Below are 23518 nucleotides of genomic sequence, written 5' to 3'. Positions count from 1 at the left end.
ATTTCACAGTTTTTACTTAAGTTTACAGAGTGAAAGAATTTTCTGAGTGAGCTTAAATGCATATTTGATACAATTTCCTAAGGTAAATTAAAATCTCCCAGAAAGAAGGTCAGTGAACATATGGATGTAGATGCTATAAAGACTGTTAACCCATGAAGAAATACTTAATTTTCACTCAATGGGTGATAAATCACAAACATTTGTATAGCCAGTGACGCATGGTTGACAATTTTAAACCAATACATTCAAAAGCTGAAATTGTTATAGATTACATTTTCAGACCATTCGGACAATTCCTGACAATGATTGTTACCCCACTGCCAATTTTCTCCTTTCTGTCTTGATGAAAGATTGTATATCCTTCTGGAACTAAGAAAAGACACGTTTTCGATAATGGATTGAGCCATGTTTCAGTAATACAAATTACAACTTCCTTGTAAATCAAGATATTATCAAAGTGCATGTATCAAAAGACAGTTTAGTTGAGTCTTTACAGATTTTACTGTCTTTCCAGTCTGTTTTTTTTTTTAAACTCACCCCTGGCTCTTTTGCCCCCCACCGCTAGCTCTGAATATCAACATTACTACATGTAGCCAGAAGTCACAACAACTTGCTCTCCCAGAGTTGGACCAACAATTTTCTTGTTTAATTACCACAAAGCAGATTCATTTACTGCCTATCCCAGTGGGTTTCACATGCTGTGCAAAATGGTACAGGGTTCTAGCTCCATAATCAGCAATTTGCGATGAAACCGAATCTTTTAAAAAAATAATTTCGATAATATGATCCATCCTATGGGGTCTGCAACCTTTCGATCTCCATATATTTTGGTCTACAATTCCCATCAGCCTTTGCCAGCATAGTCCACTGTAAGGGGTCCTGGGAGTTTGAGTCCAAACCACCTGGAGAGCAGCTAGTTGCAGACCCTAGCAAGTCTTTAATTTGGGAAACGTTGTATGGCAGTACTTCTCATATATATATATATATTAAACAAGGGTGATAGCAATCAACATATGGTAACTGTAGAGGGTTATGCGAGGGGCCAGTAATGCGGGCAGACAACTGCTTCTAGATTTCTCAAAACATGTTATTTTAGTAAAGAAATTATATGAATTAAATTCCTTGCTTTCCCTACTCTACAGAGGAATTCCCTACCTAGACATAAGGCTAAGGGAACATTCTTTAACATGGGAAAACTGGACCCCACACTAACCAACAAACACACAAAAGAAATGATATAGCAACACAACATAACAAACAATATCAACACAATATCTGAATGGCCTTCTCCTGTCCTGGGTAAGATCCATTCCCCATGATTCAAAGTTAACTCCAAATGTTCAGCAAAAGAAAAGAAAGGTTTTAAACCAGCTCTTGAAAGTTCAAAGTCAAAACAAATGTTCATCCAACAAACATCTACTGGTAACAATTCTTTGTTCCTGGATGAAATTATCCCCTTCCAATTTCCAGAATAGAAAAAGCACCAATGGTAATCCTGGTTATGATGCTAAATTGTCTCTTCTTCGAGATAAATAGCCACAGTTCAAAAGACAGTCTAATATTCCCAAAAAACAATAATACACAGTTCTTTAGGACTTCGTCAGTTAAACTTCACATTTGGCATATTTGTTAGGATGCTTTCTCTGGGCTCCTGCTTCTCTAATCAACAACCACACTTCTGCTGTTGGTCCTATGAGAACAGTCAGCTTTGTCCCACAATACGTTACTGATTCAAACCACTTCAATGTGACCTACGCTGACAACTTAATATACCAGCACAGTTCAAGTACTCCTACTACTCAGTACTGTTGAATTATTTGGTAGATTTTGACCAGAGACTTTAACCTCTTCAGATAGGCAAGGCACTCTTCCTTTAAATGACTTATTTAAAAGGGGCATCCTCTTTGCCTCTTCCATCACTCTTACTAACACAAGAACAACCTGCTTCTGCCCGTAAGGCTCACTTCTTTCTAGCTTCAGCAGTTTTTAGCACCACAGGTTGTATTTTACTTGAGAATATTCTTCACACTCATTTATTTCCCCTTCCCCAGCTTTACTCCCACCTTTATGCCAGTTATCAGCCCAAGTAATTACCCAGAAGCTTATGTGCCCCTCACTCAGCTTCAGGTAACAATGATGTACTTGTTTCTCGCAGCTTCAACCACCTGTTTAATTACTTTGAAGTCCCCCTTGAAAACGTGTTTGCAATTTGTCTACAAGAGACGTGACTCCTTGAGGCTCCCTTGAGAGACGTCTACACCATGCTAGTTAAACAGGCTATTAAAAATGCACAAGGTAGACCTAGTGCGGGCCTACTGACCATGGTTCGATTATCTCAAAAATGGTCAACACCAGTATGTTCAAATCCTAATCCATTTGTGCAAGGATCAACTATACACACATTGAGTGATAACTCAGAGGTAAAGAAATCCCTCTTGATCATCAATTGCTATTGGAATCCTGCAAAAATTAACAATAAGGACTTCATTAATGCAATAGGTACACTAATGCACAATGCGATACTGAGGTATAATAACCTGACAATCATATGCTGCGGTGACTTAAATTGTTCATGGTTTACTTATGATCAACTAACCCAAAGTTACATGCAGACCGCCAAAGAAGATCTGGCGGAGAGAGAACAAAGGTGGTCAAACGTGATGAAAATGTGTGACTGTGTGATGTTAAATGGTGCTGTAAGTGGTGATATCCCCGCGCAACCAACCTGGCACCGCGACCCTTCGCATAGAAATATCGACTACATTTGGGTCTCAAGAAACTTCGAGTCTAAGGTTATCACATTGCATTCTCAAATTATGTCTAATAGTGATCATATGTTGCTGAAACTTGGATGTTCTTTGGCAGCGAAAACTTCTGCTGCTCTATATAATCTACCAGTTGAGACGAATATGGGTGGAAACCGCCTTCGTTGAAGTGTCAATCAGATTGGATGCCTAACTGAACGATTTTTAAGCTCGCCATATGGAGAGGACTACACTAACTGACAACAATGATTCAAGTCAACAACGCAAATGCCACAAACATCTCTTCAGTAAGGTCTTGCATGAGAAAAAGAAAGACCTAAGAAGAGACTTGAGACAAATAAAAAAAAAACATCCCAAGGCACAAGGTGTTAGAAGAAGTGAAGGCAAGACGGGCAATCTACAGGAACTGGGCATTGTCTCACAGAATCATGGTTGAGCAAGATCGAGCAGAACTAATGATGTAGTTCTTGATTACGAAAAACACTCGAGGCATTTGGAAATACTCCCGCTATTACCACGTACAATTCCTTAGATTTCGATTGAACATCTTGAAATCTAAGGAAATCCTATGGCAAAGAAAAGACCAACTGATAAAAGATAACCTATGCCGTTCCTGCCATGGTACAGTTGAATCATTGAAACATCTAATCTTGGACTACCAGGCTACCTGAGAATTATGCTCTACACATCTTGGTCAATTTGCACCCTTAGATGAAGATATGGCTGCCTGGTGGTGTTTGATTTCCTCTGGCAATAACGTCAAACATGCTTGTGCCATTGTGAATTATTTGGATGCGCTCTTGAAGTTCCCTCCTTAAGCTATGCTTATGAAGCCGACATTTCGTCGGTCTACTAAATGCTGGCTGAGCCAAATCTGCCACCACTTGCTGTGTGAAAGACTGTTCTTAGAAACCTGAGACTTTTTCTTTTTCTCCTTCTGCTTTGACCTTTGCCCTCAGAAGTGTGAATGGTATGGTTGTTTCTCTATCCAATGGACATATGGAATTTCGAAACAAAGTCTCAATCGTTTGTTTCTTTTGTTCTTGAGAAGTGTGAGTGGAATGGATCTTATTTATTTAACGGATGAGTGGAACTTATTTTTTTAAACAAAAGTTTTTTCTTTATGTCAAAACTGAAGTTTTTTACAAAATTAAAAAAAGCACTTGTTTCTCAAGCCACTTGACTGTTAACAACTTCATAGAGTAGTTAGATGGCTCTTTAACTCTTGGCAAGACTGGTTTCACTATGAAAAGGGTTTGCCTCTTTGGCTTGGGTAATGCTGGTTCCTCTCCAATAGTTTAGTCTCTTTACTTCTTTGAAATAGAAAGAATGTCACGTCTGAATATAGTATAGAATTCAGTCTTTCAAGTGAAAACAGAATTAGGCACACACAACCTCTCTTTCAAGTAGACATTGAAGTTTAAAATTGAATAAAGAATTGTATTCCTGTGTAACTGTAAAGGATGCGGATCTGATTTCCTTTGGAGATTACAGTTAGATGCACGCAACCTCCTTTTGGTTTAGTTTTCACTCTTTATGTTTTGTAACTCGTGTATGATTTACGGAGCATTCCCTTTTATTAACTAGGGACACGTGACCACTCTGTTATACAGCAACAGTCTTAAGATGCTTCAACAATGGCTTGCAAGCACTTTAACTTCTCACGCGAGTAGTGATCTTCAAAGTTTTATGCCAGCGCTACAATTCCATTCTTAATACGACTTCAGTTTACATAAACGGCTTTCTCTCGCATTGAGCAATGCGCAAGTTACTTAGGAGATGGCTACAGTTACCGGCAAGGCTCGCGCAGTATATTTCAACACCATGCTTCACTCACCAACTTCAGGGACACTGGCTTTGTGGGTTGTACTGCTTTCCTGATTTGCCCTTCAACTGCTTCTGGCTTTCTGGGGACCCACACCCTTCTCCAGCACGGGTGTCTCTGGTCTGGCCACTTGATATGTGAGTTCCTTTTCCTCCCAAAACCCTCTGCTTGCCTTCTGCTTCTGGCCTTAGTCTCCTGCAATTCCACAGCTCTGCAATTACTGCAATTGGGCTCACGTATGGGAAACTCAGCTTGCGGAGCCCCTGCACTTCAGGTTTTGGGAGAACAGGACTCTCTAAGAACTTGCAGGTGAAATCTGCTGTCTCAACGTTCCTATCCATGGTTTTCTGCGCTGTGCATGAGTTAGAATGCCATTTGCCACGAATGTTACCAAAAAGTGCACAAACTGTGAAACGAAAGGCACAAATAACGTTGTATGGATCAGCGCACACCACATACTGCTCCTGATGTGCACCTGCATCGAAGGTGTCCTGCTAAACCATTTTGCAAAGTTGGCCACGCAGGTGTTGAAATCAGTGAGGTAAAGAGATGCCGCAGGAAATGACACCTGATAGGAAAGTATTAAACAAAACATGAAAGTAAGTACGGGAGCTGATAACTGATCGGTTAGGCCGCAGCGCCCCTGCGTCATAACGTCATGAGGGCACTCCTGGTCTTAATATTCAACCAGGCATTGTTAAGCCACTCTTTGAGGACACACTTCTGGTTTGGAGAGATATTAAAGTCTGCAGGCTGTTCAAACTGTGCAGTCTTACACTTGCTTTAAATCTGGACATTTCCGGAAAATTAATTTCAATTTTTTGCGCGCTGGCGGGAATGGCATTTCAAAGTCCCATTTCGAATCTCTTTATTTCTCGCCTCTCTCCTCCTATCGTCCTCCAAAGGCCTGACATTTTCCCGCCGGCACAGGGAAGTGTAAAACCATTTGGAAAAAGTGCGCAGGCGAGCACTCCCCGAAAGTGTGCGCCGACAAAAAGGCAGATTTATTGGCCGAGAGAGAAGCAACTGGAATGGACCTGTCTCTAGCAATAACTATGAACGCCATAACTGAAGGCTCCCCTGAAAGCAGACAGAATTATTAAAAAACCGAACGGGCCAATCAGAGAGCTATAAAGGCAGCCCACGGAAAGCACCAAAATATATCACCAACCGTCCTTACACTACAATGTATTCCTATAAAATGCACATTCGACCACAGAATTAATGCATTCAAAAAAGAAACAAAACGGATATTGCGTTTCCAAATGACAGAAAGTTATTCAGCGTTACTTCATTTTTTTATTCATTGCATTTTATTGCTTTGCCCAGACCTTCTTTTCGTGTTTTCTGTCCAGCTTTCCAAGGGGGGTGTATTTCCCGCCATTTTCTGTGCATTGTTTTCAGAATTCTATTGACGGTTGCAGGCTGGGGAGGTGTCACTAGGCATTCGTCCTCCTCAGGCGGCTCCCTGTTGGTGTCTGCCGGTGTCCGCGGGAGACGCCAGTGCCAGCCACCTCCCTCTGACATCCCAGTTTACCCCCCTCCACCTCCAGGTGAGTTCCACCTGCGACTATGCAACGTATAAGTATTTAAATAAATAATTGCATTGTATGATATTAAGCCTTTTTTCCACCATTCTGGATTCTCAAACCTCGGTGGGTCCCCTCACCTATCTCAATATGCACTTTCTGTGAGCTCTCACCCTGAGTGTCCTCATCTTGCCCTGCTGATCTATTTGCATCCCTCCCGCTTCCTGTCTGCCTACTTTAGTGTCTCCCCCTCTCCCTTCCACCTACTCTATGGTGCTTTCCGTCTCTCCTATCTTCTCTAACTGCTTCTCTATCGACCTGCTCTCCTCACTAAATCTGGTAGGAAAAAGTTTAAAAAGGACATCCTGGTCTCCAACCCAGGCCTCCCTATCGCTGAAACCTACACCAGTGCCTCCTCCAAGGAAACTCTCACCGACATCCTCTTTGTCGTACCTTCTCAAGATCTATGGACCTTCCTATGGTCTCTTCTCCCATTAATGGTGGCACCCGGTGGGATGCCCTCCTGGCCTGCTTCCATTCCTCTAAGGTCATCATTAACGTTTACTCCAATGGGACTGTCTTGGTCCAAGGCCCTCAGGCCAACCTTCACCTCTTTGACAGATGCTTCCTGCGCCTCATCAACTTACTTTCTTCTCCTGCTGTCCCTTCTCCCCTCTCCGTGACTACCTCACCTCCCCTTCTGCCTCCTCCGTGGCAACCTTGCCTTCCCTTTCCCTCTCTGCCCCTTCCCTAGCTTCTTCTATACCTCTGCAGGTAGTACCTCTGATCTGTACCCCTCCCCGGAAGTCCTTCTATGATGCCAACCTTCTCCATATTGCCACTCTTATCTCTTGCTCTGCTGTCAAATACTCCTCTGATATATGCTGCCTTCTGGAAGAATTGGACCTTGATGTCCCCAGTCACACTGAGACTTGGTTCGCGGCCAGCTCTGTCACAAGATTTGACACGCTCCTACCTGATGGCTACAAGATCCTCTCCACACCCAGGTCCAACCGCTTTGGTGGGGATGTAGCCCTGATCTTCCTCGAGTGGATTGCTGCCTCTGTCCTTCCTACGCAGGACTACAGCTCTTTCTAATGCCTCATCTGCAGGCTCTCTCTCTCCCCTGGCCATTCCCTTACTGTGGCTACTATCTATCTACCGCCTGTTCAGATCTCCGCCTTCCTCTCTGAGTGGGCGGACCTCTCCTCCTCACTCCTGGCCTCAACCACTCAACTCCTCCTTCTTGGAGACTTCAACATCCACCTGGATGCCTCCTGTCCTCCCTCTGGACTCTTTCGCAACCTCTGCGACTCTCTCTTACTCACTTTTCTCCCCTCGGGCCTGACTCACTCTGCAGGGCACACTCTGGATGTTCTGGCCTTCCGCTTTCTATCCCTCTCGCCACTCCTCTCTCCTGGAGTGATCACTTTCTCCTCTCCTCCCACCTCACCCTCCCTGCCCCTCGGGCCAAGCTACTTCCATCACTGCCACCAACCTTCTTGGTCATGCGACCCATGAAGCGCGGGTCAGCTGAGGCTTTCGCCGCCACCTTCTCACACACCCCCATTTGGCTGGCTCTCACCCTGACACAGCCCTCTCCTCTCTCCACTCTGCTATATCTGACACTCTTGATATCCTTGCCCCTGTCATGTGAATCCGCCTGAAGCTCAAAGCCAAGTGTAACTCCTAGTACGACTCAAACCTTGTCACCCTGAAACACAAGTGCAGGGTGGCCGAGAGGAAATGGCACGCTTCATGTAAATCCACTGACAAACTGGCCTGCCGCATGCTCCAAAGGCAATACCGGCTCTCTGTCCTAATCAAGAGAGCTCATATCCAAGCCCACGTCTCTGCAGCTTCAAAACAACTCAGCTGAACTCTTTAAAATCTGCAAGGAATTGGCTAATCCTGCCGCAGTCTCTACCTCTCCTGTCCCTTCCCAGGCCCGCTGCATGGCACTGGCCTCTCACTTCATTTCTAAAACTCAGGACATCCTGTCCTCACTCTCTTCCTCTCCCCTCCGCCACCGTACTCCCTGCTCCTCCTCTGGGCCTTCTGCAGCCACCTTTCCTGCCTCCTTCTGTGCCTTTCCCATGTTTTCCGCAAACAAAGTTTCTAGGCAAGTCCGATCTATGAAAGTCTTGTCAAAACAGTTTCTCCCCTGTTCCTCCAAAACTATCAAGGACCACATCGACTACCTGGCTCCTGCCCTGGCTGATTTCTGCAATCACTCCTTCGCCACTGGAGTCTTCCCCTCCCCGTAAGCACTCCCTTGTGCGCCCTCTTCTTAAGAAACACTCTGCCGACCCCTCATGCCCAACTATTGCCCAATCTCTATCACTCCCTTCCTCGGCAAGCTCCTGGAGAAACTGGCTATCTCCCAGCTGAATCTCCACACCGAATCTGTTGGTTGTCTTCATGACCATCAGTCTGGCTTCCGAGCTGCCAGAAACACGGAAACTGCTCTCCTGAACATCCGTGAAGACCTGCTCACCAACCTTGACTCTAACACCCCTTCCATCCACATCCTGCTTGATCTCTCTTCTGCTTTGATACTGTCAACCATGCCATCCTGCTCAACCGTCTCTGTGATAACCTGGGTATCACTGGTCAGGCTCTGGCATGGCTGACCTCTTTCCACTCTGACAGACCCTCCCAGGACCAACTTGGGTCCTTCCTCTCTGCTGTCTTTTACTCTAGCTGTAGTGTCCCCCAGGGGTCTAACCTCTCTCCTTGGCTACCAATACCTGGCACTCCTTGCCCACCGCATCGCCACTCTCTGCCCCAACTTTCAGTGCTATGCGGATGACACCCAGCTCATTTTCAGGCTACCCTCGGCATCCTCCTCCCCTTCCCTAATCTCTGACTGTCTGCCTGCTATCCAGGAGTGGTGTGCCGCCAATGACCTCTGCCTTAATGCCAGCAAGACTGAGATTCTCCTCATCGGTACACCCGCTCTCTCCTTCCCTGTAGCTCTCTGGCCAGCCTCTCTTGGCCCTCCTCCTGCTCCCACCTTTGAGGCTAAAAACCCCAGGTTCATCTTCGACTCCACACTCTCCTTCTCTCCTCACATCTCTGAAGTTTCTAAGAAGTCACACTACCAACTGCACCTCCTCAGAGGTATTCTTCCTTTCCTCTCCTTCCCCCAGAAGCTCACAATCTCCAGAGCTCTGGCTCTCTAGGCTGGACTATTGCAAAAGCCTCTTTCTAAATCTGCCTGCTTCTACTCTCCGCCCTCTGCAACTTATCCAGAACAGGACTAGGAGACCTGTCCTTGGCCTCAAGCTCAGGAATTGTATCTCTCCAGGACTGAAATCACTGCACTGGCTTCCAGTGTCCGCGAGGATTAAGTGTAAAACCCTCTGCATCGTCCACAAGGCCTTCTGGGGCCTGAGGCCTCAATACCTTCAACACTCTCTTCCTAAATATCTTCCTTCTCGAGCTCTCCGCTCCTCCACCTCCAACTCCCTCAGGATCAGTCGCTTCTCCAAGCAACAAGTTGGTGGTAGATCTCTTTCTTCGGCTGGGGCTCCTTCTGGAACAGCCTCCCTGCCTCCCTTAAACTTGAGGAGAACCATCTCCGGTTCCGGAAGCACCTTAATACCTTTCTTTTTGCTTCTGCCTTTTCTTCTCCTCTCCTCTGCTGACCTCCTGGCTGTTACCGGAACTGCACTGGCGACCTAGACACCCTCTGATCTCGGGCCCAGGTCTCCCACTGCCAGTGTCACACACCTGCACTGCCCACCCGGCAACCCCAACACTAGGGGACTGTTTCTGTATCCCTCCAGCCCCCCTACCAGCCCTTGACACCTGATGTATGCACTTACCATTTCACTTGCCACTTGTAGGCCGTTACTTATTATTGTTATCATCTTTCTCATGTAATGCACTGTCCCTGCCCCTTCCCCATGCACTTGCGCGATCTGAATGACACCTGGCCTAGTATGATCATTGTCCGTCCTCCCTTTGTTCCCCTCCCTTGCCTCGTCGCGCCTTGAAACACTTGTGTATAGGCGCGTTATAAATACCATATCATATCATCATATCATATCATATCATATATCTGTGGACCCGGGGAGCATATGAATTAGTTCATTAGCAATTCGTCCAGTGTTTTTTTTTTTTTTTGGCCATTTCTTTGTTCTGAAGCATGGCCTCATCAGGCAATGGATTGTTGAACAGAGGACCAGGGTGGAGGAAGGCAGTGCAAGTACACACAGTGGGGGTTTGGGGCAGGTTCACGTATTGAGTTGAGAAGGAATGTTCAGCTGGAGAACAGTGAGATATAGCAATAGGCAGTGCTCTCAAATATCCTATTATCATAGCCTGCAAAGGCTATGTGTCTTGTTTTTTCTTAGAATTCTGCAACGTGCGTTTTTCCTCATTTTAAAATAAGAAAACTACAAGTCCCAGAATTCAAATCGAACAACATGCCTGAACGGCCTTCTCACGCATGGCAGGAGGAAACGTGCGAGCTCTCCAACAGCACGCAATAATATGGATAGCATTTATGGGGAACGGCTGGAAGGATATGGAGCGAGGGACTTTCAAGATCACAGACGCATTTACAGTAAGGCTGACTAATAATAAACAATGGCAAGATTAAGGCCATGGTTTTTAGTGGATGCCGAGGAAAAAAACGCCCCAGATCGGACCCGGTCCTTGATGGGTCACAAATTGAACAGGTTGAAACCTATGACTGCCTGGGTATAAGAGTGCATGAAGATTGTCTTTGGGGTTAACAAACCAAAATGGCGGAGTTGACTCTATCCAGATACAGTGGCTGAATAGTTGGCTTTGCTAAATCCTACGGGGGTGGTGCAGTGCGTGTGTCATTAGAGGTATACAAGGCCCAAGCGAGGCAAGCTGCTGTCTATGGCGCAGAACTATGGGGGTGGAGCAACACAACACATCAGTCTGTGGGTGACAATGTCTTTCTTAGAAATGTACTGGGGCTTCCAAAGATTGCCCGACTTTTCAAATTCTTTTGGATCTAGACCTATAGCCCATCAACGAGCTAGTTAGAGCCAAACCGCTCCTATATTGGATTACGCTGCGAACAAATGAGAATCTTGTGCGATATCACAGAGCTCTGGAAGATGTAATGGCCCAGGCGGGTGCACTAGCCCTTCCTTGGTTGCTGCATGTCAAGCCCGAATCCCTAGCCTTGGGGCCTTTGGATCTCTGGGCCCACCCTACCACTACTGATGGAAACTCAAAAGCGAAAATTCAACATGCAGTTAAGCAGGAAAGGGCGGTAGAAATAACCAGGGCAATGGAAATATCATCCCAGTTCAGTACCTATTTGTCTCTTAAGCAGGTGCAGGGCTACGAAGACTATCTGGACATTGTGAGTCCCAAAGCAATGCGCTCTTTCACCCTTAAGCTTCATTTTGGCATCCTGTCTCTGGCATCTGTAAAGTCAAGATGGGATGCCAACACCGGCCCCTGTTGTCCTTTTTGCCCAGGGGTCAGAGAAGATTGAGTTTATGTTTTGCTTCGCTGCCTCGTTTACAGGGACCTTAGAAGAATGTCCTTATTATATATATTTTTGCAGAATCGGGTCTCAACTGTTATTGAGGCCGTTAGACTCTGTTTAGGAGCTAAGGTACCTCTGGCCCCATTTACCACAGGTTCGCTTTTGATACAGGCTTGGTATAAGAGAACAAAACTAACTAATCTTCTTCCATAAACTGTAATGATATTTCTTTTATGTAGAAAAGAGTGACTGCCCGGTCTGAGGGCCTGAAGAGATGCATGGATATTCATGTCTGGCGCGTGCCATAACCAACATCTTTATGCACTGCCTGCACACGAGCACTTTTCTCTTCTGATTTGCCCCAGATCAACAATTGTGTTTATATTATTATTGGTAAATTGCATTTTATTAATTGGTCAAAATGCATAGTTCTCGCTGTTATTAACTGTGTTTGTGATTTTATATTGCTTTTTTGGTAAATTCATTTTATCGAAATAAAGCGGAAATTTAATTAAATGAAATAAGGCCGACTAGGCCCTGGCCTATGGTGGCAGATTGCCACAGGAGCTACCTTTTATAATAGTTTATTTTCGATGTTGTCATTTTTAAAAATGTATAGTTTGTTTTGTTTGTTGTAGCCTGGCCGAGCCACAATAATGCGTGATCGATTTTCAGCTATTAGCAGTCATTCCACCCTCACAGCTGAAGTTGTTGCTGGCCAAAACTATTTATTTATTTATTTATTGTTGTATTTTAGACCATAAAGAACTTTTTTCAACACTACATTCAAATATATATCTACAACATTAACAACAATAGCAATACAATTCATCATATATGAACATAAATATTAATACTAATAAAACAAACTTCTAAATAAACATATACTGAAGATACCTATAGTTTTTATATTAAAACATTAACTTTGATTTCAGCTGTACCCTTCTTCAGAATTTAAATAAGTTACTACAAACATTATCACAGCGTTCATCAATTGTTTGTAGAGGCGCTGCTGAATATCACTTACCACTGAAAGATTCAAACAATTGTTGTACCATAGTCCAAACATTATACAAAACAATAATCAGAAATTCAGAAGAAGAATTAAGACACATATTCCAAAAGTGGGTAGTCGCAACCCATTCAAACTGATGGTAATAACGGCTATAGCGAGCCCTATAAAGGGCCTCCAATTTTGGACATAAAGTGAGCACATGTTGCACTGTCTCTAATGTGCCCGCTACTTCACAGATACGGCTCGTACGTTGGTCATGAGCAAGTTTCCATTGAGATCCATGAGTGGCTCTTACAGGTAATTGGTTAGTACGCATCAAGAGACGAAATCTCCGCACATCAGGGATATGACACCTTAGCAGATATAGCTGCGGACTACAATATCTGTACACAATACCTGCAAGGAATGTATAGTTTTTAAGGCCACTTAAATGACTGGTAGTAGCTTCCCAGTCTTTAAGACAGGATTTCTTCTTAAAGGATCTTTTTATTCCCTTATATCTGCCACAGGTAGATCGCTCAATTGACCAATTCTTTATTGAATAGGACTTCATGCACTTGGCATCATAAGAATTTACAGGGACAGTTCCCAATTTTGCAACTATAACGTTTTGACCAGTGGCATGAAGCAACTCACTAGAGGGGTGACCATAGCCCTAAGGGGCAAAAGATCTCTCTGAAGGATCACCAGGGCATCTAGGGATGTTAGGCCAAACTCAGCTCTTATATATTGCATAGGGCACGATGAAGGAAGACCTAATATAGAAAGCCAGAAGTAACTTTCAATTTTATCCAACCATAAAAGGTTTTCAATTGTAAGAGCCTCTAGGCCGTAAGTCAATGCAGGGGCAAACCATTGTCGATACAACAGTAAGATACCCTTAAGAGTAAAGACAGCATATTGCGTCACATGTTTGCGGATTATTAGTGTTATTAATCTAGCTCTCTTAGTCCTAGACTCTATTAAGGGAAGATATCCTTGTTTACTATCCATTTACACCAAGATACTTATAGACCTCAGTGTAATCAATCGTAGCCCAGCTGATATTCGTAGTAGGTCTATTTACTTTCTTGGACGAAATGAATGTTGTGTTCAACTGCAAAAAAAACAAGTTCCTCTAGGATAGCTTTCATACCAGCTATGGTGTGATCAACCACCACAAGGTTATCTGCATATAGTAATGCAGCGGCCCTAATCTTAGGGAACCGCGCCGGACAATGAGCTTGACTCTCAAGTTAATGCAGCAGTGTAAATATTGAAAAGCAGCACCGCTAACAAACAACCCTGTTTGACACCACCTATATATATGCTTGATGGTTACAAAACCTTCATTGTTAGGGTGACCTTTGTTTAAAAAATCAAATTTGAAAAAAAAGTAAATGCATACCAATTCCAGTGTGTATTAGGTATTTAGTGATTCAGTCATATACCTCTCACAGACATATATGACAGCTATAAAGATTTGTTGTCATTCTTTTGCTCTCAAAATACTCTTTATTATGCAAAACAGCCAGGATCTCATTGGTTTTGCTGGTGCAATTGGAGTTCTTTCTAATCAACACACGCAACACTGTGTTAAGCAATTACATTTATGTTCAAATAAGGATGACATGTATTTTTTAAACCGTTGCAAAAATTAGGGTTTCCCTCCAGAAAGGTAAAGGTTAAAAATGATTAATCATTTTACAATATTAAATGCATGCCTATGCTTAAGGCAACTGTATTATGAGTTTCGATTGCACTGATGGTTTCTCTTGCTCAGCGCCATGATGGCTTTTCTAGGTGAATGTTGCTCTTTATAAGTGCTCATACCATACCATACCAAGCACATAGTTCCTAGAGGTGGGCACTAAAATGATGTTCTGAAGCAAACACCACTTTCCCTCCCCAGCCCCACATTTGGTCTGTAGTCACCCAAAAGGAGCAAGCATGAAGAGATTATACAGAAGTTAACATGGTTAAGAGTAGATTTAAATGTGCAGGCGCATCAAGAAACATGTCAAACAATACCTAAATCTATAGAAGGGTGAGCGAGAACAAAAACTGTGTGCCAGAGGTACACACTGTTTCACAGCTGTAAAGAAGGATGGTCTAAATTGTCCCGTCAAGATATCTGTTCAGCCATCTTTACAGAAGCTGCCCAATGCTAAGCAGGCATTTGGCATCCTTGCTGGGTTTGTAATGTGTCTTTGATGACATTCAGCTGCACGCTCAGCTCTACCTAGAGGACCAACTGCAAAGTATGCCTCTCACCTGAGGGAGACTGACAGGCTGAAAAGGCCCCCTCAGGTGCAGACTATAGGTGAGCGTCAGAGTGGGAAGAACCAGCAGAAGCAGTGTGGTTCATGCGGGCAGCCCAGACAGAAGTTGGAGGAGAGAGAAGAAGCCGGGATCAGGGTGCAGAAGAAATCCGCTGCTGGTCCTGGGAGGGTCCGGGTTTCTGAACTCCTGAAGTGCAGAGGTTGCGCAGCGGGAATCAAAGGCGAGGGAAGCTTTTGTTTCCAGTAGGCTGGCTCCGGTGGCTGGCGTGCACCCGAGAGCCTCGAGGCTGTCTATGGTGGCTGGCGTGCACCTGAGGGCCTCAGGAGCAGAAGGAGCTTCAGCAGCAGGTGACATGAGCGAAGGCAGACTACAAGAAGTAGTTTAGTTTGCTGGGTCACAAGGAGCCACAAAAGCAGAAGTCCTGCGAGCGGCGAGGGGGCCGCAGGCGCACGTCTTAACCAGTGAGTTCACATGCTGGTAGTGAGTCCGAAGCACTCCGTACTCACTTGTGTGTCCAAGGGAGGCATTCAGAAAGAGAGTAGCATTCACGTGTGAGTGAAAGTGGCTCTGAAAGTAACTTGGAATTCTGAAATATTGAAAAGCAGCAAACACAGCACTCACGTATGAGTGAAAGTAGTTTTCCAATCTATTTTGACTACCTAACTATTGAACAACAGCAAAAGTCGTATATAATAAAACCAAATGACTGTAACTTTAAATTGATGAGTCCAGGGAAAGCCCAGTAACCCAATGGGCCAAAATTGTTGAGAAATAATACCCGCAAGTATTGTATAAGCCAAAAGTGATTAACATGATGCACATACTATCCAGCAGACATTTCCAACAGCAGAAGGCGGCTAATGAAAGGTGCCTCAGTTGTGATGTGTTAAAAGCTGCTATGAACTCACTTTGCCAAAGCCAAGGGAAAAGCAGAATAAGACCCTCTGCTTGTCTGGATTTGGTTACTTGTGCAGTGGGGAATCAAGAGTGTCAAAAAAGGATGCCCTTCTGGAAAAGGATATTCCCAAGGAGAGGAGAATTATTTACAGAAGAGTATTAAAGAACACTAATGTGAAACTTGGTTTCCAGAAAGAGTTGTTAATAGTTTTGAAGCTACAAACTGTTGAATACTGTGAAGCTTTTGTGAATATTTTGTCAGTTGACCTTAACCACAAGAGCACTTGTTGTTGTGAAATGCTGTTTGGGCAGGGGAGTATACCCAGATGACAAAACCTTTGGAGGAGTGGGTCTGGTATGGGAGTAGACCAGCTGTAAACGGAGGTAATATGCCTGGCATGGGAATAAACCAGGTGGAAGTTGAAGAAGTGGTACAGAGTGGCCCTGAAAGAGACAATTTATGTGCTTATGTTGCAGAGGGAGTGGCTGTGTAAAGCTGTAACCAAGAAGTTGTATTTCTTTAGAACTTATCAGCTGTGGCAAATCATACTGCCGAGACAATTATTGTTGCTATTCATGACCTACGACGTTGTCCTTTATTTAAGGAGGATCAATCATACAAGGAAGAAGAAGAACCTTCCATTTTCTTTGTTGAATCATTGGAGTTTTGGAACTTTCTGTTGACCAATTGAAGTTTCAAATAACTGTGTTTGAACTTTGTTGCAAACCAGGATTTCTTTATTTTGTTTTCTTGAACTGTGAAGCAGAATTCCGCTTAAAATCTGGGTAAGGGGAATTCACCCATGTTCTGAGAAGAGATTGCTGTTGTTAAACAAATTTACTTATTATTTTGGACTACCATGCATTTAATTATTTATTTATTGTATGTACAAGTGTGAGTGACAGATATCCTTTGCTAGAGTGTTTCCTTTAGTTTATTTTAGGCAGGGACATCCTTGTCAGGGTAGGGATAGTGAGGCGTTTATCTTACCTTCTAATTTAATAAAATGGCATTTGTTGAGAAAACTTCACAGAGTTGTCTGCCTCACATTTCTGACCCCTTCACACTACATTCATAGGAATAGGAGCATGGAAATCGGGAAACAAGAAGGGACGAGAAAACACACTTTAAATGTGCGTCATGGGGGTGTACCCTATAGAAGAAAAAAACAAATGATACAGTTTGCCCAGTGGCAGCTGACCCCGTAGTCGTACCCAAAGGAGCAGCGAGCAAGATGGTGAAAGTAAAATAAAAATAGAAAAAGCAGGCTTGGGAGGCAGGAGAGGAGGGTAATAAGGAGATCAAGTCTGGGCATGAGGCCACAGATGCCGGAGCAAAAAGAATCATGACCAGCAAGGAAGCCATGGTAAGACGATCTCGTTCCCAACTACCAGTTACATATGCTCAGTATCACGTGTGCAGTATGACCACTAGCACTCATCTTCCTAAGATCGGCTCACACACACAGACCCACACATATGCCTACTGCACCTGTCTGCTTTATGACCCTGCTCTTCCATTTTCTCATCTCATGTAAGTTTAGAAGGCAGGCAAAACAATTGACCTTCCTATTGGCTAGATCTGTCTCACCATTTCGTAGAGGATGCTGCTTTGTCTAAAGTGCACATAGAATCATGTGGGTTATGCTTTTTAGAACTAAAGTTTAATTTAGCAGTGCCACATCTACCAACACAATTAGGGCCAATCTAGCTCACTCAGTAGATATGCTTATGGGGGAGGCGTAGCGGGGTATGTGAGAAAAATGAATAACGATTAATGATATACATGAACTGAGGACAAGAAAGAAGGATGGGACCTCGCTGACCCATAGAAACACATTCTCTTTGAGTACAGTACACTTCCAATGGAAAGTTCTGGAATTTTCCTACTAGGCATTAGTTCCCAAAAATATAAAAGTAGTGGCTGGATTTACCTGTTTCCATTTTGCCATCCTGTGCCGCAGGCCCCTCGGGGATCACGCTCTTCACCTGCAGAAACTCGTCTGGCTCGTCCCCCCCAATGATGGTGAACCCAAAGCCCATGTTGCTTTTTTTTAGGGTGGTGCTGAGGAACGTCCCCTTGAGTTGCGACGCGTCTCGGGTGAAAGGTGGTTTTTCTAGAATGTCCACCGTTGGCAGCAAAAAAACATGGACATAAAAACAAGTCAATTCATGAGAACCAACAGTTGTTCACCTGTGATGTTTAAATTAGATTTGTAACTGAGCACTGGGAGATGCCATCCCTATCGTTGGTCAAATGACGACTTAGTATGTATGTTATATTGAGTAACACTAGTCGAGCCAATTAACATTTTTTCAATTGGACAATCCATTAAACACAAGAATAAAACATTTATTTATTCATCTGAAATCTCCCTGAATGTTCTAGTTGTATTATCCTTCCAAGCAATGTAAATACCATTGGCTGATGGACCACTACAACATCTTCTGCATGAACCCGAGGTATTATAAAATATTTACTTGCCACTCCTCAATCCACACATCTGGTAGCAAAGCGTCTAGGTCAGGGGTCTGCAACCTTTGGCTCTCCAGATGTTTTAGACCACAACTCCCATCTGTCCTAGCGAGAATGGTCAGTGTTGAGGGATCATGGGAGTCATGGTCCAAAATGTCTTGGGAGTCACCGTTTGAAGACCTTTGTGGTCTAAGGCTTAAGGCACTGACTTTGTAATTCAGTATCTCCAAAGGTACTCAATCCCTAGAGTGCCTTCACTGTTTATTGGCTGAACTCTATCTATATACATAGGGTGGCAGAAGCAGAAAGGAACCAGGGGGGACCATACTGGCCCTAAAAACATCATACCGGGCCCCATTTCTAGAGACGTGCTTTGCCTAAGACGGCATCAATACTTGCACTATCCCTGGCCAAAGCCTGCTTGTCCCATTTCTCTTAAGCTTGGAAGCATGCTCTGATATTAATATGGATGTCCCTTGTATTTTTCACAGTGCCCATCCAACTCATTACAGCCACCATTGCTGATTTTCTAGTCGGATGCTTCAAATGTAGGGTCTCATTTGGTGTCAATCATTATTTTCATATTAGTACCTGGTGGGGGCATGGCCTAGTCCTTCCAGCTAATGAGGAGGCTCGGAGCGGGGGCATTACCGTACGGTAATCCAGCCCCTCCGAGCCTCATCAGTGCTGGAGGCTGCCATCTCCCCTACCAAGTAAGTTCTCCCCTGCGCCGTGCATCCTCTTCCCCGCCCTCCTTTTACTAATATTTCCCCACTCCTACCCTTGCCCCCCCCACTTACTTTTTGCTGCCTGATCCATCGCCGGCGCTGGGAACAGCAGTATTGCCGGCGCGTCCCCGAAGCTATATGAATGGTCGCCATAGAAAGGGAGAAGGGACAACGTTTAGTACCTTCTCATGTTCCATGGTGGCCATCTTGTTTGCTTATTTCTTTCCACTTTTGAATGGCTGCCACGGAAAGGGTGAAGGGACTACGTGTAGTCCCTTCTCCCTTTCCATGGCAGCCATCTTGTTTCTTTCATTTTTGTATTCACTTTTGAATGGCCATCATGGAAGGAGAGAAGGGACTACGTCTCCCTTCTCGGGATCAGTGGCAGACATCTTTTTTCTCAAATATGTCTTCACGGGGCTGTCAGGAAAGTACCATGAGGCCAGGACTGCATTTACTAGGAGCTAACAAACTCTATGATCTTCATCTTCTACACCATCCAAAGGCCTTGATATTTATCTTACGCACCTTTCCAAGACCTTGACCTCCAACTTACACACATTTCAATGGTCTTGATCTTCATCTTGCACACCTTCAAACAGGGGTGTTGCTAGGTCTGGAATAGATCAGGGGCTAAGCTTATGCTGGGATTGGCGGCACTCGGGGCTAGCTGCTCCTGAGCTTCTATCTGGGGCTAAAACCAAAAGACCCAGGGCTATAGCCCCTTTAGCCCCCCTCCCCCAGCAACGCCTCTGCCTTCAAAATACATTAATCTCAATTTTATACACATTTAAAAGATCTTAATCTACATTTTACACACACCTTTGAAAGACCTTGGTCTCCATTTACAAACATCTTAGAAATACCTTGATCTCCTCTTACACACCCAAAAAGGCCTTGATCTCAATCATACACCTTTCAATCACCTTTGTAAACTGGAGTGTATGGTGTCGGTTATAGGAATATTTCCCCTCTACTCTTCATGCTTAGAGGACTCCCCAGACCCACCGTGCTTGTCAGCCTGGCTAAATAGGGAATTCAAAATTTCCTCTTTAAGTTTTGCACCTCTTTCAAAAGTGAACTAGGCTTTGTGCTCTAGCACCTTGAAGCATCTCTTGTGCTAGATGAAATTACAAATAAAGATCTCAGACCAAATAACCAGACAGACTCGAAGAATATGGCAAAGTACTACTTTATTCTCAGTTAGTAAAGCAGGGGTAACTGACAGGCATCGGACTGATGCATGCACACTCACACACAACCTTGTTTATTCAGGGGTTTTATGCCCCGATGTACGCCATCTATGATGTCATCCTATGTGGCAAATAATAAAACCTATCTAGGTAAGGGATTGGTTAAGGGAATCTATCTACATATAGAAAATATCAGGATTAATACATCATTGACTGTCCTTTATCTGTAGGAAATACCCTGAACTAAAAAAGGTGCTTCCTATGATCCCTGCACCCCTTCGTCTCCATGTGGTGGCAGCTATGGTGATCTCGCAATTGGATTACTGTAACTCCCTTTACTTGGCTCAACCTAAGGGTGTGATCCACCGGCTGCAACAACTCCAAAATCTGGCTGCCCGTATTGCCATTGGCTCTCCTTATCGAGCCCATATATTTCCGATTCTCCGAGCCTTGCACTGGCTTCCGGTGTCTTAACAAGTCAATTTTAAGGCACTCTGCATTGTCCACCGTGCTCTTCACGGCCAAGGGGCTGAATATCTCCAGACGAAATGCATGCCCTATGTTCCCCTACAGAGACTGCACTCTGCTGCTGCTGATCTGCTAGCGGTTCCCATATATAAATGCGCTTGAATTGGAGGACATGCCTTCTCTTTTGCAGCCGCAGAGCTGTGGAAAGAAATTACAGTGACCATTAAGAGAATCTCTAACTATCTAGCCTTCCGAAAGGCGGTTAAAACTCTCCTTTTCTAGGTTATGCTTGGTTCCTGCCTGGGAACTCCTCACTCTAGCGACATGATACCCATGGGTGACCGTGCGCTTTACAAATGGGCTTAACATTACATAACTATCTCTAGATAAGTATAGTAATGATTATAACGGACAAAATAGCAGCAGATTGGTCTATGCAACATTGTATAGCAGGTTGCCCCTTAGACCCACTAATTGGTTGGCATACTATCCCAACCTTGGAGTTTGGGTTCTTTAGCAGCACACACGTGAAACAAAACATAGCTGCTTTGAATTGCGTCAGATTACTCTGTGTTCTCCCAATTAATTAATCATCCTTCATCGGTCGGCCATAAGCCCAAGTCTTCCGTCTGTAGTAGACCTTGTAGCCTGCTCACTGTCGTGGAATAATTGAGGGAGTGTGAGCACTACACTATCTTTGTCTGAGGCTCTAATGAATAGCCCTTGTCTTCAACTTCTGAATCACGATTGAAGAGACAACAAATGTATCCATTTCAACATTCCATTTTCTGCTATTTAATTCAATTATGCTGGGTGCTGTTGCTCCTCTTGGCCCCTAGAGACTTTCTCACTCTATTTTGTATACACTTTATAACGCTTTTAATTGTCCAATACTTTGGCTGTTGCAAATGTTTTCTGATTCCCTAATCTAAGAGGAATGTCTCACATTCAGGGCTTATCCATGTAACTCCCCTTGTGACTTGCAATTATTCCTTAAAATAGTATCCTTGATCCTAGGCCAACCTCGACTTATTGCTGTTTTCCACACAAACTGTATTTCCAGTATCTCTTGATTCTGCAGCCTTGGTTGGTCTCTGAGGTAGCTTGGTTAAATTCGACATAAGCCAGTGTTAATTTTCCTATCATGGCCGTCCTTGCCACGTTATATATTCCCCCATAGCAAGCTTCTATATGTCTCATCTATTTAGCGTTACTGCGTATTTACAGTTATTGACCAGTAGGTTACTTCATTCTTCTTTCCATCCATGATTACTTTAGCTTTAGGTTCATATTTCTCTTGGTGCTTCGGTTACATTGTCACTCTTAAGTATTTTCACATTGTTTCAGCATAGGTTAATATATCTTCTTCATGAAATCACTCTGCCCTCATCAGATTTCACTTAACACTCCTTGATGTCCATAGGCGTGTGCTGACATCCTTCTATGTGGCGTCCTTCCACACTTTCAGTGCAAGGGTACATTCTATATGGCTGTCTGAGTGCATAACGTCTCTCATACACTCAATGCAGTAGTGGGATTACAAGGGGTCCCAGCCATAGCCCTTTGCCTGCTGTTCCAAAATGTCAGTGGTGAGGGGGCGGGTACAAGTGAGAAAGCATGGTTCCATGTGTTAATATCCCCGCAAAAATATCGCGATACAAAAATATCGCCATATTTTTGCAGTGATATTGACCCATGGACCCTGCGGGGGGACACCCCTTCAACCCCCGCATTATTTTCAAATGTGCGGGGGACACTCCCGCTACCCCCGCTCCCACAAATTATCCCCCCCAAAAATATCGCCTATGGCGAGACAAATGGCCATATGTACGGCGATATTTTTGGTGGGGATATTTTGTAGGGATACAAGAAAGCATTCACCTGCTCTTCTACAGCTTCTTTCTGTTTGTGGTATTTAACATGTGCCACAGACAGATCACATTGCCTGTTTCCTCGGACAAATAGTACGATCAACCATTCATTGATAGTTCACAGTCTATCATGTGTTACACAATGAAAATCTATTGATGGATGGAGACCATGAAACATTACAGGAAGGCACTTGGGTCAGGTAAGGGTATTTTTGCATTGAACGAGTTTGGAGATTTGACAGGTGCCTCTGGTCCTACCACTCCACATCCACACTGCACCCTCCCTCACCACTTTCCAAAAAAAAGCCTCAAAACATACTTCTTTCTGCATGCATAATCTAGCCAAACCACCACCCCAGCCACCACCCTTCGTCTACCCTGCTCTTCCAACACTGTCCTGAAAATTCTGCAACTTCTTTTTTCACTGCCTCCTTTTTGAACTTTGTAAGGTGCTCTGAAACCCTTTAGGTAGGGTCAGCATTGGACAAAAACTCAAGTACAAAAATAAAATATAAATAGTCCCTTGACTATGGACTGGCGTAGAATGTCTAACAATACTACAAGCACGCACATGAAGCTGCAGACAACTGCTACTTTGATGATGGTATGGAAAGTCAGGACTAATATACCCCAAACCAGCTGGCAGCCATTTTGGAACACACACTTGGAATTGCAAACATAGGCTGCTGTGGTCAGGTGGCTTCAGGGGGAAGAAAAGGGACCTTGTGAAGCCGGGTAGCACTTTATAACGGGAGCCTTTACAGGCTCTTCCTTGTTCTTCCCTTATGATCATAACTCGGCAAGAGAAGACCCTTCATCTTGCCGATAAGGGGGAACACCAAAATGGTAGCCATTCATGGTGCAGCATCGGTCCGATAGCGAGCACTGCTGCCGCCACTTCAAATGTATTGCTAGTCATGGTGTCATCTATCGCTTGGACAGACATTGAGAGCACTCCCTTCAATTTCCAATATGATAGGGTGGCCATTTTGAGGACATAGCATAGT

General features: G+C 44.1%; 1 protein-coding gene across 10 annotated transcripts in view; it reads right to left on the bottom strand.

Annotated features, from left to right (window-relative positions):
• Positions 1-23518, bottom strand: part of MAGI2 (membrane associated guanylate kinase, WW and PDZ domain containing 2) — a 3248720-nt gene that overhangs the window by 904498 nt on the left and 2320704 nt on the right. For all 10 annotated transcript variants that reach the window (XM_069628034.1, XM_069628038.1, XM_069628036.1 and 7 more), the window contains one exon: positions 17710-17892. In XM_069628034.1, the coding sequence (XP_069484135.1) occupies positions 17710-17892 (183 nt within the window). The remainder of the gene's footprint in view (positions 1-17709; positions 17893-23518) is intronic.

The sequence above is a fragment of the Ambystoma mexicanum genome, chromosome 12 (assembly GCF_040938575.1).
Source record: "Ambystoma mexicanum isolate Mex_15411 chromosome 12, UKY_AmexF1_1, whole genome shotgun sequence".
Taxonomy (NCBI): Eukaryota; Metazoa; Chordata; class Amphibia; order Caudata; family Ambystomatidae; genus Ambystoma; species Ambystoma mexicanum.
This window is presented reverse-complemented; position numbering and strand designations above follow the sequence as displayed.